Source organism: Pistacia vera, unplaced genomic scaffold (genome assembly GCF_008641045.1).
Source record: "Pistacia vera cultivar Batoury unplaced genomic scaffold, PisVer_v2 Contig129, whole genome shotgun sequence".
NCBI classification, from domain to species: Eukaryota; Viridiplantae; Streptophyta; class Magnoliopsida; order Sapindales; family Anacardiaceae; genus Pistacia; species Pistacia vera.
In genome coordinates this window covers 1,709,100-1,722,057 of record NW_022195346.1, presented here as the reverse complement: position 1 = coordinate 1,722,057, position 12,958 = coordinate 1,709,100, and the positions used below count along the sequence as shown (strand labels likewise).

Sequence of the window (12,958 nt, the reverse complement as noted above, 5' to 3'; positions counted from 1 at the left end):
CATGCGACTGATTTTTGCCGGTTTCCAACCGTTTTGAACCCAACCACCACCACCATTTGACTCCTCGCATCCTCCCCTACAAAACCCCTAACCTTCCTAGCCATGGCAACTCATCGTTTGTCATCCACCACTTCACCAAAAAACAGCCGATGAACATGAACTCTCGGTAGGTGAACAACGACTAAACGGTTGCTGGGGACATAGAGGTTTTATAGAGTTGGAGATGTTGGTTGCAGTGGTGGTGTCCAATTGAATTTTCACCACCAGAATCGATTGGATTCCCGCGAAGAATAGTGAAACCCTAAGCTTAATGGCGCCAATGATTGGAGGGGCCAATGAGTTGGGAACTAAAGGGGTTTTAGACGATGGACTACGAGGAAGGTGATGGAGGTGACCAAAGGCTTCGACACAGATCGGGCAAAAATCGAGAGGGTGTGTAGTGATCGAGGGTGTTATTGAGATGATTTGAAAATAAAATAGTAAGTTAAAATTCTACTAATTTAAGGGTTAAAATATAATTTATTAATTTAGGGTTAAGGGCATTATAGTAATTGCACCATTTATACCCTAAAAATTGCTAATAGTGTTATTTTAAGGGTAAGAATCTTGAATAAATGTAACTAGGGGTACCAACTTAGGTTTTCGTCAAACCTTGGGTGGGAATATGTTGTTTACTCAACAAACTATTAACGAGTAAATTGTGTTACATCCTATTCTGTATTTGCTTGGTATATTGTAGTGACTTCTACTATACTGAGATTTGATTTTGGTTATTTGTAGACTCATTGGACCATGATGTTTGAATAAAGATAATTCAAATCAAATGGACTCATTTGGGAACCGCAACCATGCAAGGAGGGTAACAATGTAACATATTATATCAATCACAAAAACATTCTTCTCAACGAATTTGTTCCCCTGCCACAAATCCAGACGTCAAAGTGGATATTTTCTCTCGTTTTTTTCACTATTTTATTCTACTATCCTATCCTAAAAACTCAAAAATGTATTTGTTTCAATATTCTCAAAATTCAATTCTACTTTATTCAACTCAAAACATTAACAATTACCTTTCTCGTAAAAACAACCCAACTCAACTCTAACTCAACTTTATTTTTTTCTAAAATACTATTCTAAAAAGTATCAGAATAATGCTCCAAATGGAGACATTTGCTAAGCCCTTCTAAACCTTTTGATATTCATTTATACATTTGTATTCAATGTTTTTATTGTCCAGGTAGGAAATTACATTTACTGTATGACGATAGGGTAAATGGATTAAAGAATGAGAATCTCGTTCCCATCTCTTGTTTGTTTTATAGAAGTAATATAAGGAATATGAATCTCATTCCGTGAAAAAGGTAGAGAAGCATTCCTTCCAAATTTAAGAAGATGACATTCATTATTAGTAATAGAACGTTAAAATGTCTAATTTTACCCTTTTTTTTTTAATTCTAAATTCTCATTTACCCAATTTTAAGTTAATTTCGTTAGGGGTAAATGAGAAACGCAACCATTTTGAGATGTGGAGGGAAAAAGAAGAAGATGGGAGGAGGAGGCAAAGATGAAGAAGAAATGGGAAGGAAAGAAAGAAAAGGGAGAAAAAGACCATTTTAGCCTTTAACGGTTAAAATAAAGAAAACTGTGTCCATTTAAGTGTGGGAATCTGGAATTTATGAAAATAGGGGTACCAACCTAGGATTTCACTAAAGCTTGGGTGGGAACATATCGTTTACTCTTAAAATAATTATTAAATTCAAAAAATTAATAATTTAAAAATATTTAATTTTTTTTTTCAAAAATCTAAAAAATTATAAACTGATCAAAGCTAATCAAATTTATTAACCGACAACTTTCTTCACATCACATTGTCGGCCACTGCTAGCACGTGAGGGATCTAGGCTAGTGATCTATGATCTATCGACCTGGCTGAATCTTGGCCACTGAAGAGTGTCACACGGTAACAACAACCGCACGTGATGCATCATTGATCTTAGGCGGTCAAGATTTGTTAATATAAACAAGCTTCAAAATATAATATTATTTTTTTAAACCTAATATGAAATTAATTTACTAATGCAAAACCATAATAAAAATCATTAATACTTAAAAAATTCATTCCCATGCTTCTCATTATCCATAATTGCATTCTATGAACTAAACATGACCTATGACCTATGTTCTACCATTGAAACCACTTCTCTTTTAGGTATTAGAGAGGCTCTCATTTTACTTGGAATTAATTATTTTCCATTTACTATATCAGAAGTTCATCAAATTTGGACAAGTTCAGACAATACAAAGGCAGTTTAGTTAATTCCTTCTACTTCAACGTGCATTAATTAATTATAAAATTGATCAATTACGAAATATTATGTCACATTTATAAAAAAAATTAGTAAAAAAATTTGTCACCGTAGTATTATACGGCAATTAAAAAATAGCTCAATAAGGGCAATTAATTAGGCCGTAGCTTCATCTACCTTCCACGTGCTCTCCATATGCCTCGACTCAGTCGTCAAGACTCAAGACTCAAGATCCAAAGGACTAGTTGGGCATTATTAAAAAATAAAAAAACCGTAACCGCTCTTCGAACCGGAGTTCGCACGAAATACCGGTCTTCATTAATCATTAGACATAACACGAGATATACCGCTTCACGCCTTCACCTCTCCAAATCCACTGTCCCACTCTCCCTCTCTTTGTATCTTAATATTTTATTTTTCTTTTTACACGTATTTCGCTTAACATCATAAGATAAATGCAGCGAATTATTGCAGTACAAATGAAGTAAAAAACTGTTGACTCCTATTCCTAATTTGATCACATAAATCATAAGTTCATTTCCATTTCAGATTCTAAATTTTTCAAACAATGGCGGCTTCTAATCCTTCGCTTCAACCTGAGATCGGACCTGATGGTCTCTCAAGAGAAGCTCCTGTCATCGCCTACACTGAGAAGGTCTTTCTCTACATATAATTTCTTCGTATGTTTCTTTTAATTTTTTTCTACATTTTGATCTTAATTTTGATGTGATTGTCATTTCGTATTGATTTTGTCAGATAATCGAGGAAGAACAGCATCAATTGAGGAAGTATGTTTACATTTTTGTTTAATTTAGATCGATTGCTTTTAATGTTTCTCTTTATTATTTGCTCTTATCACTTTTGTTATTGAACTATTGCAATTTTATATTGTTTTATAAATCAAATTAAGTGTTTCATACCTATATTTATTGTTTTGTTATTAGTCTAGTGTTGAAGAAATATTAAAAACCTAGACTGCAATGTACTAAAATTTAGAACTGCTTTTCGGCTTATTTATATCAGAGTTTTCTAACGTGTTAAGATTTTAACAACTGAAAAACTGATTTATATGTTTATAAACATATGGTTTTAGTAATTATAGGGTAATTAGTATTTGAGCGACAATTTAGATCTGGAGAAACATAGATAACTATTAACTAGAACTTTTGTTAGATTATTTAATTGTGTGAGGACTGAAATATCTTTTTGGAGGTGATTGGAAATTGGTAATAGTTGAAGGTGCTGTTGGTCGTGGTCATATCTGGAGTTAGCTTTAGAGCATTAAAGGTATGTAGTAATGGTGGCATTTATTGTTGCTAATTGTTGATGGGGATAGCGGTTGGGTCTAAGTTGATGGAAGTGTTAAAGTAGTCTTGGAGATGATGGTGTGATGGCTTTTATGGTAGTGATGATGCTGGTGATGCTTATAGTATGCTCAAATGATTATAAGATGGCTAGTTGCTGGTGGATGTTGCAGTGGTGCCTTATCTGTCTCAGGTGGTTAGTTGTTTTCCGTATCCTTGGCCTTTTCAGACATCGTGTGTATGTGTCTCTTGTCTCTTGTTTTATAATTACTCATACTGTTGCAAATGCACAAGAATTCAGTTTGTTCTTTGAGTTGGTGTGGTGGTTGGAAGGAAAACAATATGCAGTGAACATGTTCAGGTCTTTAAATATGTTAATCATTTTCCATTACAGATGGAACCACTATTGGGTTTTGGTTGGATGTTGCTCCAATGTCTTCCCTATTTTAATGTTGTAAAAAGTTTTGCTTGGTGATCCTCTTTTTTCTTTCTAGTGGTGATTAGTGGAAATATCTTACCTGATCTTCTCTGTTACTTGCTTTCAGATACATTGAAGAAAACTATTCTAAAATACGTGATGTTGAGAGAGAGCTAGCAAATCTTACAATGGAAATAAAACTCACTGCTGGACCTAAAAAAGCAGGTTGGCAAATTAGCATTATTTTTCTTGAAATTTGCAGGTGTTTGGTATTTGTCTTCTTTAATTTGTATGGTTGAGTTACTTTGGCATTGCTGTGATGTGTGGCACTTAACTTCAGCAATGGAACTGTTGAGAAAGAAAATAGAAATGTCAACTGAGAGAATTCATCTTGCCAAGCAGAAGGAAGAACAAGCACGAAAGGTTTGTCCCTCCTGATTAAACTCATTATTTTCTTCCCAAAACTGTAGTTTCACCCTTCAGATTTGTGATACAGCCTCTGATATTTGTATTTAACTCAATAATTATGGTTGTACTAAGATTTTAAGACTATATGCCGGATTAGTTTTTGTTTTTTCTAGATGTGTTGCAATAGAAATATTTTCTGAAACATAATCAGCTTGGCTTATATTACATTCAGCCATATCTTTCATTTTGATAGATGTATATGCAGATTTGAAAATGTCATGTTCAGAATTATTATAGAGAACAGAAACAAATCTTGATACCACAATAAAGCTTCTATGATCTAAGAAGAGGATGCATTACTTGGGTTGTGATTTTCTGGATTTTTTATTCTATTGTACTTCAGGTCTGGGAAGCAGCATCAAAGGCCGTGCAGGAAGAAGAAGCGATGAAGCAGAAGTTATGTGAAGATTTAAACTCTTTGGTATATATATCTTGCTAAGTGTGGATTCACATGTCACTACTTTTGGATTATTTTAATGCTATTATGTTCAATAGGTTCAAGAAAGCAGTAACACTCAGTTTTCTCGACTTGAGGAATTGAAAAGACGACTGGAAGCTTTGAACCCAACTAGAGCATCAATCTCTTCTCTTCAAGTAATTTTTCTTTCCATTTCTATTTACTACTTTGGTATGTCAATTGGTTGATTGGTTGATTGCTTGAAAGTCACTCTCATTGTTAACAGTCTTAGATTTTCCAACTTCTTTGCATATACGTATGTTTATAATACAAATATGATGTGTCATTCTTCAGCCAGCTATGTCAATTTGCATGTTCACAAACCCTCAAGGGTTTCACTTATTAGAAAAAATCGACTTTGTACCACCTGCTTGGGACATTGTATCTCATTAGTTTCCTGGCTACCAAGGTTGTGGGGTCAGAAAGTAGCTCTCAATTTAGAACTTGGTGAACATGTATGGAAGGTTGATAGATTTAAGGGTATCCAAAAAAAAAATGTGTATGTTTACCAGAAGATAAAAGAATGCATGTTAACTGTGACTAAGACTTTGGAGTATTTTCTTATTTTAAGTCATCATATAATTACTGCATTTGCCTTTTGTGATCTCCAAGGAGGGTGGGTATGCAGTTAACGTTGTGCAAGAAAATGTTAATTAATATAATTTGCTGTTGTTCATGTCTCTCTTTCTTTTCCCTTTAGGTCAATTTTTCTGTTATTTTTAGCGGCTGTCCTCCTTTGGATTGAACCAAAATCAATGAGATTATTAAGGAACTGAAATCAATTTGCTCAATTCATCTAATGACTTTCTTACGCAGCAACTGTTCTCATGACTTGCTCGTGTCACACTATTTTTTATGAAAGACACTCACATACACATTTAATTAGCATTGTAATAGAAAGGCTTTGAGAGTTTTGTCTTGGATTTATCTTTAGGATGGGAAACCAATGGCACCTGTACAGATTAGTACTGCTCCAGATACTTCTTCAGTCTCCTCTGCTGTGGAACCAGGTGCTGGAATCACTCAAAACGCATCATCTAATCAAGGAAACGGTGGAAATGCTCCAATTATGAATGGAAACAATCAGCAGGCTACTGTTGATGGAGAAGGAAGAGGAAAGAAGAAAACTCATTTTCCAGGAAGAGGAAAGGGAGTTGGGGCTCTGCCCAAGGGTAGAGGATCTACAGCACCTGGCTGGACAGGTGCTGGGTTTGATGTCGATGGTAGAGCGTAGAAGCATAGTGTCAAATTTTCTTTTCTATGCTGAATACATTAGGCAAGTAGACAACAGTTTTGCTCATCTACTGGGTACATTCTTTCATCCATCCTAATCTTTATTCCATCTATTTGTTAATTGATGTTTTTTCTTGTATCTTTCAATTTCCTATTGTTTGTTGATATAATAATACAATCTGACCATTCTAACTTCCTTCTGCTCTCTCTGGCTCATGATTGTTCCCAGTAGTATATTTCAAGGAAGAAATTGTCCAGAAATACATCGTTTCATTTTTACCATGTGTCCCTTATCTTTTGGTATAGAATGCTGTGACATGAATTTTTTTGGAAAATATTTCATCCAATGAAGTATCAAATATGTAACTTACAGAGGCAAGAATTAGATTTAGCCTTGGAATAATTATGTTGTTTAGTTTTTGCTGTCGTAGGATCGGTTTCTTTCCTAGAGATGTGACTCTTCAGTACCATTTGGGTTTTGGAGGAATTATAAGTTTGAAGTTTAATTTTTCTTGATGTAAAGCCCTTATAATTTTTTCAATCAAATAGTGTAGCTCTAATTGTACAACATCCCAATAGGCCTTTTGCCCTTGACTTAGTTCTTATTATTATTTTGATTTATTGTGCGCAACTTCTCTTTGAATAGTGTTAAAGATATTTCATGTTGAACATACTGTGTGTTAACTTCAATTATTTCTGAAAATACCTACAGATATATTGTTTCTGAAAATGCTAAAGACAGCCAAAGACTTAAAATTATTGAGGAATATTTTAGAGACTAGATGATTGGAAATTATTGAATAGGCTTATCCTCAGCTGGTACAATCAAACCAACTCTATGGATGTATGACCTGGTTGTACTGGTTGGTGTTTGCTAGTGTATCGTATTATTGTGTCTGTTTCTGGTTTAGACCGTTACAATTTATATATTCTTGTACCACATGAAACTTTGATTGATTTGTTGATTTCTTTATGTTGTCATTTTATGTGATTATCTCTGCGTATGGAATTTTTATCTTAGGAACATGTTGTAGAATATTTACTGTTTCAAATTCAAAATTTGAATGTTGAGTTCATTATTTTGGATCTGAACAGATGTCTAAATATGTGCAAATGATGAGAGTAATGGGCTCTTTTCAACAACTCAGAGATAGCAGGTGGGAACACTGACTAGGCATTTGTATTTCTGTAATGGTACATTAGAGTGAATGTGAGTAGCCATTGGAGTTAAATGCTCTACGGTACGGACTGTCATAGACTTGGTTAAGCTGGACTTCTTTGTAGCTGACTGCTGTACGATACAGTGATTGAAAATAATTAGTTCAGTCATTCAAACACCTAATAGATAGAATGCTGGTGACTGATAACCCATTGCAGTTTTGGGATTGGCTGTCTTCTGATTGACCTCATACTCATTAACTTGTTGAAATAATTTCATCTTGCATTTATTTGTTGTGTTTGAAACCCCTATTATGATTCAATGGGAACTATCAGACTTGACCCTTGGATCATTCATTGTCTAAGGTTTCAATAGATTACGATCCAAGGGTAGAGACTCAGAGAAGAGGGTAAAGGAGTCCCTGGCTGGCTCTCTTGTGATTTTAAAAGAACAAGTTTTTCTCTTGGGTATACAGGAGAGGTATGGACGGTGTGGACAAATCACTACACGATTTCGACAATGCATTAATGCAATAAAGACTTGGGATGAAGAGGAGGACGACGGTGTTCAGAATTGTATTGGGGTTACATAGACAAGTGGTGGGTCAAGCGTCAGTGCCATCATCTTTTCTGTTTAAGATCATTATAACTTTTGGCAGCTACCTCCTCTTATTTAAGAACAGTTCTTCACAGTAAGACCCATTACTATCCTCGACCAAGATAAATGATTTTTTTTTTTTTTTTTTTTAAACAGGTATCCGAACCGAACTGGTTTATGTGTATCTCAACTAATCTTGAGATTCATTGAATACTCTATAAACCCAAAAGACCAGATAAGTCATAATGTTATTTTGGTAGGTAATCCTAATGTTTGAATCCAGAAAATCAAGGAAATGAGTAAACCTCCTTGACTGTCAGGCTCTGTTTTAAAAATCAGACTGGGACCCGACACCTTCTCCTGTCCAATTCAGGTCTTAGGGGGATTTTTATAATACTTAAAAAATTATGAGGGTTAATTTGTAATTTTATAGGGGTGTTTTGGAGATATGTCAAAAGTTTAGGGATTGATTAAATTTTTTGGGGTATTTTTGAAATAAATAAAAATTTTAGGGACTAATTAAACTTTTTAGGGAAATTTTTGTAATATATTAAAATTTAAGGGATTAATATATAATTTTTTTAAAATAAAATTATCGCTAATGTCATCGGTCCAACCGGTTGGACCGGTTGACCTGTGACCCAGGCAGCAAAGCGAGTTGCCCTTCCATCCGGGTTTTAAAACAATGTTGTCAGGCCAACCCTGTTAAATGATCTTTTATATGAATGTAAATTAGAATTTGTAATTATTTCATACTTAACAAGAAAGAAAGTCAGATCTTTCAAATTTCAAATGAATTTAGATCAGACTCTGATTCAAATCTGGTTTCTACCTGGCAAGATTAGAATTACTAGTAGACTTAATTGCCTAAAAGATGAAAGAATCAAATAAGACTCCTAATATTAGTAGTAGGACAGGAAGTAATAATATAGGCGAGGTAGTACATTATATTTTTGTTTTGTTTTGGATGAATTATTAATATTAGGAGCGTAAGTTAGTATAGACATCATTATAAGCTTAAATATTTGGGACCACTTGGTTATACTAGTGACATGCGGAAAAGACTAGTAACGTGCTGAAAAACGAATAGAAACATTTCAACGTGGTCCCTTTTCCCTGTAAGGTGAATGGCGCAAGCCTTGATGTTTGTTTAAGTGGGATTTTATTGCGGATTTCCCAATCTTCTTCTTCCTCACATGATGATATATATCAGCATTAGTTTTCATCTTACCGATTTGTGATTGTTATGCAAATAGTTTTGCTCACTAATAGCTTATTCTCTGGACTTTGAACCTTCACTATACTTTAAAATGCCTTGCAGAATCTTCTTCCCTGTTTCGGTAATAAGTCTATTTCTCAATTATGAGCACGGGAAGTTGGCTCGGTTGTTTGCAGACAAGTGGTCGGCAAAGGCAGCATCGTTAATTTCCACTTAACGATTGCATTACTTGAATTATCTAAATGATACTCCCTCTTTCTTTTTTTCAAATTCGTTGTAAGGGTGTAGTTTTTTTCCAAATTAAATGTCCCTGCTTGTCTTGTCTGTCTCCCTTCTCCATTTTTCTTTTTATTGGTTGAGATTAATTAAAAAGATTAGGTGGGAGAGAGAAGAAATTTTTTTATTAAAAGTCGTATACACCCTTAAAACGACTTTTTAAAAAAAAAAAAAAAGAGTGAATAGTATTTTTGAAGGCTGAATAACATTTTCACTCCCAATCTATTACCAAAAGATGCTTCCCTCCCTTAGTTTTGGAAACAATTAATGTACCCTCATCTTTTTTTTTTTTTTTATATATTTCAACCGATAAAATTTAATTTTAAAAAGGGCAGTTTTGTCAATTCATAGTGTTAGATAAGTTTTGTCTCCATAATGTTATATATGTGAGATAAATTGACAAAATTACCCTTCACAATTAAGTTTTAATGTTTGAATTCAAAAAATAGAGATAATATGAGTATTTTCGTAACTAAGGGGGGTAGTATCTTTTTATGATAGATTGGGGGTCAAAATGTCATTATTTTGTATGAAGTCTATAACAACACATACATTTTTTTTTTTTTTTTTTTTTTTTTTTTGTTGGGAAATTTCAAGTGACTATACTATGTACATTTTATGGTGCGTTTGGTTCAAGGAATATTGGATTACTGGAAAGTTAGATTATCTTGAAGATTATTAGGAATCTTTAGGAAAATGCGTTTGGTTAGTTTGAATATATTAGTGGGTATGTTTTATTAATATGTTTGGTTGGGAGGAATAAATTGGTGGGTATGTTATTTAAATTACTGAACTGTCCTTTAATTAAATATTATTATTATATTATTTTTTAATATTGATTATTATTTGGATTATTATAACCCCCTTGCATTTAAAAACTTAGCAAAAACAACCCCATAATAAAAGTTTGGAAAATCAACAAAGCACCCCCACCAATCCAGCCCTTGCCGACCGCCGACAACCACTGTCGACCGTCGGCATTCGGCAACCTAATGGCGCACGGAAGGTAGGAAATGGCCTCCATGCGCCGTATGGCTATTTTCGGCCACAGATCTGGTCGGAAATGGCTAGATCATGACAGATCTAGGAGTCAACGACCAGATCAATGATGGATATGGCTGTCAACGACCATTGATCTAGCGGTCAACGACAGCTCTGTCACGATCTGGCCATTTTCGGCCAGATCTCTTGTCGAAAATGGCCATATCGGTGCACGGCAGCTATTTCTAGCCTTCCGTGCGCATTTCCAGGTGGGTGGGGGTGGTGGCTTGGGTGGGCTGCAATTTGTTTTGAATTAAAGGATAATTTTATCTAAAAAATTAATTAATTGGGGTAAAATAGTAAAAGCAACATTCATGTAAATAAATTTAAAGATAAGGGCATTATTGTTTTAAAATTTTATTAATAAGAGATATAATTGTAAAAAAAAAAAAAAATTACCTTGGTAATCTTACAATACCTAAGAAAATGGAGGTAATCAGATTACTTCCAATATTACTAACAGTAACTACTATTGGTATTTAAAGATTACAAGAATCTTATATTACTTGACAATCAAACGTGATAATCAAGTAATATAAGATGATATAACCCTAGTAATCCTACGTTACCCTCAACCAAACACCCCCTTAGATATATAAATTTACAACTCTTTCATAGAATCGGTCATGTGATACTATTACATGATTATTGTTTTATCTATTTTCTTGTCTCATTAATTTAAATGTGTGATGTCATTTCATTTTAAAAATGGCCTACCATTCTGTGATGGTAGTTGGGAGATAATGAACCAAATAGAGCAAAACATTTTGAACTATAACCCTTTGATGCCAAGATACAAGCCCAACCCCAGTTTCTGCTGAACTTATAATCCAGCTGGGTTCATGTACGAAAGCTAGATGGGTCTTATCAACCCAAGTTAGTGGGGACAATGTGCTCAAACTAGCAAACAATATTTAAATTGGTTTAAAGTTAGATGAATTAATCAATCAACTATAGTTTGTTTTAATTATAAGAGTAAGAAATGAAGGATAAATATAATACAGATGGGTCACATTGCAGATCCCCAATAAACNTAGTATCTTTTTATGATAGATTGGGGGTCAAAATGTCATTATTTTGTATGAAGTCTATAACAACACATACATTTTTTTTTTTTTTTTTTTTTTTTTTTGGTTGGGAAATTTCAAGTGACTATACTATGTACATTTTAGGGTGCGTTTGGTTCTAGGAACGTTGGATTACTGAAAAGTTAGATTACCTTGAAGATTACTGAGAATTTTTAGGAAAATGTATTTGGTTAGTTGGAATAAATTTTTGGGTATGTTTTATTAATATGTTTCGTTGGGAGGAATAAATTGGTGGGTATGTTATTTAAATTACTGAATTGTTCTCTAATTAAATATTATTATTATATTATTTTTTAATATTGATTATATTTGGATTATTATAACCCCCCTGTATTTAAAAACTTAGCAAAAACAACCTTATAATAAAAGTTTGAAAAATCAACAAAGCACCCCTACCAACCCAGCCAATGCCGACCACCAGCAACCATCGTTGGCCGCCAACATCCAACAACCTAATGGCGCACGGAAGGCAGGAAATGGCCTCTGTGCGCCGTATGGCCATTTTCGGTCAGATCTCTGGCCAGAAATGGCCATATCAGCGCACGACAACCATTTCTGGCCTTCCGTGCGCCTTTTCTGTGGCAACGACGGCAGTTGCCGGCGGCAGCAGGTGGGTGGGGGTGGTGGCTTGGGTGAGCTGCAATTTGTTTTGAATTCAAGGGTAATTTTGTCCAAAAAGTAAATTAATTGTGGTGAAAAAGTAAAAGCAACATTCATGTAAATAAATTTAAAAATAAGGACATTATTGTCCTAAAATTTTATAGAATTGTAAAAAAAAAAAAAAAAAAAAAAGATTACCTTGATAATCTTATAATACCAAAGAAAATGGAGGCAATTAGATTACTTCCAATATTACCAACAGTAACTACTATTGGCATTTGAAGATTATCAGAATCTTATATTACTTGACAATCACGTTTGGTTGTCAAGTAATATAAGATGGCATAACTTTAGTAATCCCACATTACCCCCAACCAAACCGCCCCTTAGGCATATAAATTTACAACTCTTTCATAGAATTGATCATGTAATACTATTACATGATTATTGTTTTATCTATTTTCTTGTCTCATTAATTTAAATATGTGATGTCATTTCATTTTAAAAATGGCCTACCATTCTGTGATGGTAGTTGGGAGATAATGAACCAAATAAAGCAAAACATTTTGAACTATAACCCTTTGATACCAAGATACAAGCCCAACCCCAGTTTCTGCTGAACTTATAATGCAGCTGGGTTCATGTACAAAGGCTAGATGGGTCTTATCAACCCAAGTTAGTGGGGACAATGTGCTCAAACTAGTAAACAATATTCAAATTGGTTTAAAGTTAGATGAGTTCATCAATCAACTATAGTTTGTTTTAATTATAAGAGTAAGAAATGAAGGATAA

At 34.0% G+C, this 12,958-nt stretch overlaps 1 protein-coding gene across 3 annotated transcripts; it reads left to right on the top strand.

Annotated features, from left to right (window-relative positions):
• Positions 1-2,670: 2,670 nt before the first annotated feature.
• LOC116121902 lies at positions 2,671-7,634 on the top strand. 3 transcript variants are annotated; one of them, XR_004126797.1, is made up of 8 exons: positions 2,671-2,961; positions 3,063-3,094; positions 4,156-4,253; positions 4,369-4,451; positions 4,840-4,917; positions 4,992-5,090; positions 5,888-6,261; positions 7,282-7,634. XR_004126797.1 is itself a non-coding variant. In XM_031407807.1 (8 exons), exons 1-7 carry the CDS (start codon positions 2,875-2,877, stop codon positions 6,185-6,187), a joined length of 777 nt encoding a protein of 258 aa, XP_031263667.1. In that variant the 5' UTR covers positions 2,671-2,874; the 3' UTR covers positions 6,188-6,229; positions 7,310-7,634. The 3 variants fall into 3 exon arrangements, 2 of the variants coding, with proteins under 2 accessions (XP_031263667.1, XP_031263666.1); XM_031407807.1 differs by having other exon boundaries at positions 5,888-6,229; positions 7,310-7,634; XM_031407806.1 differs by having other exon boundaries at positions 5,888-6,229.
• The last annotated feature ends 5,324 nt before the right edge of the window (positions 7,635-12,958 follow it).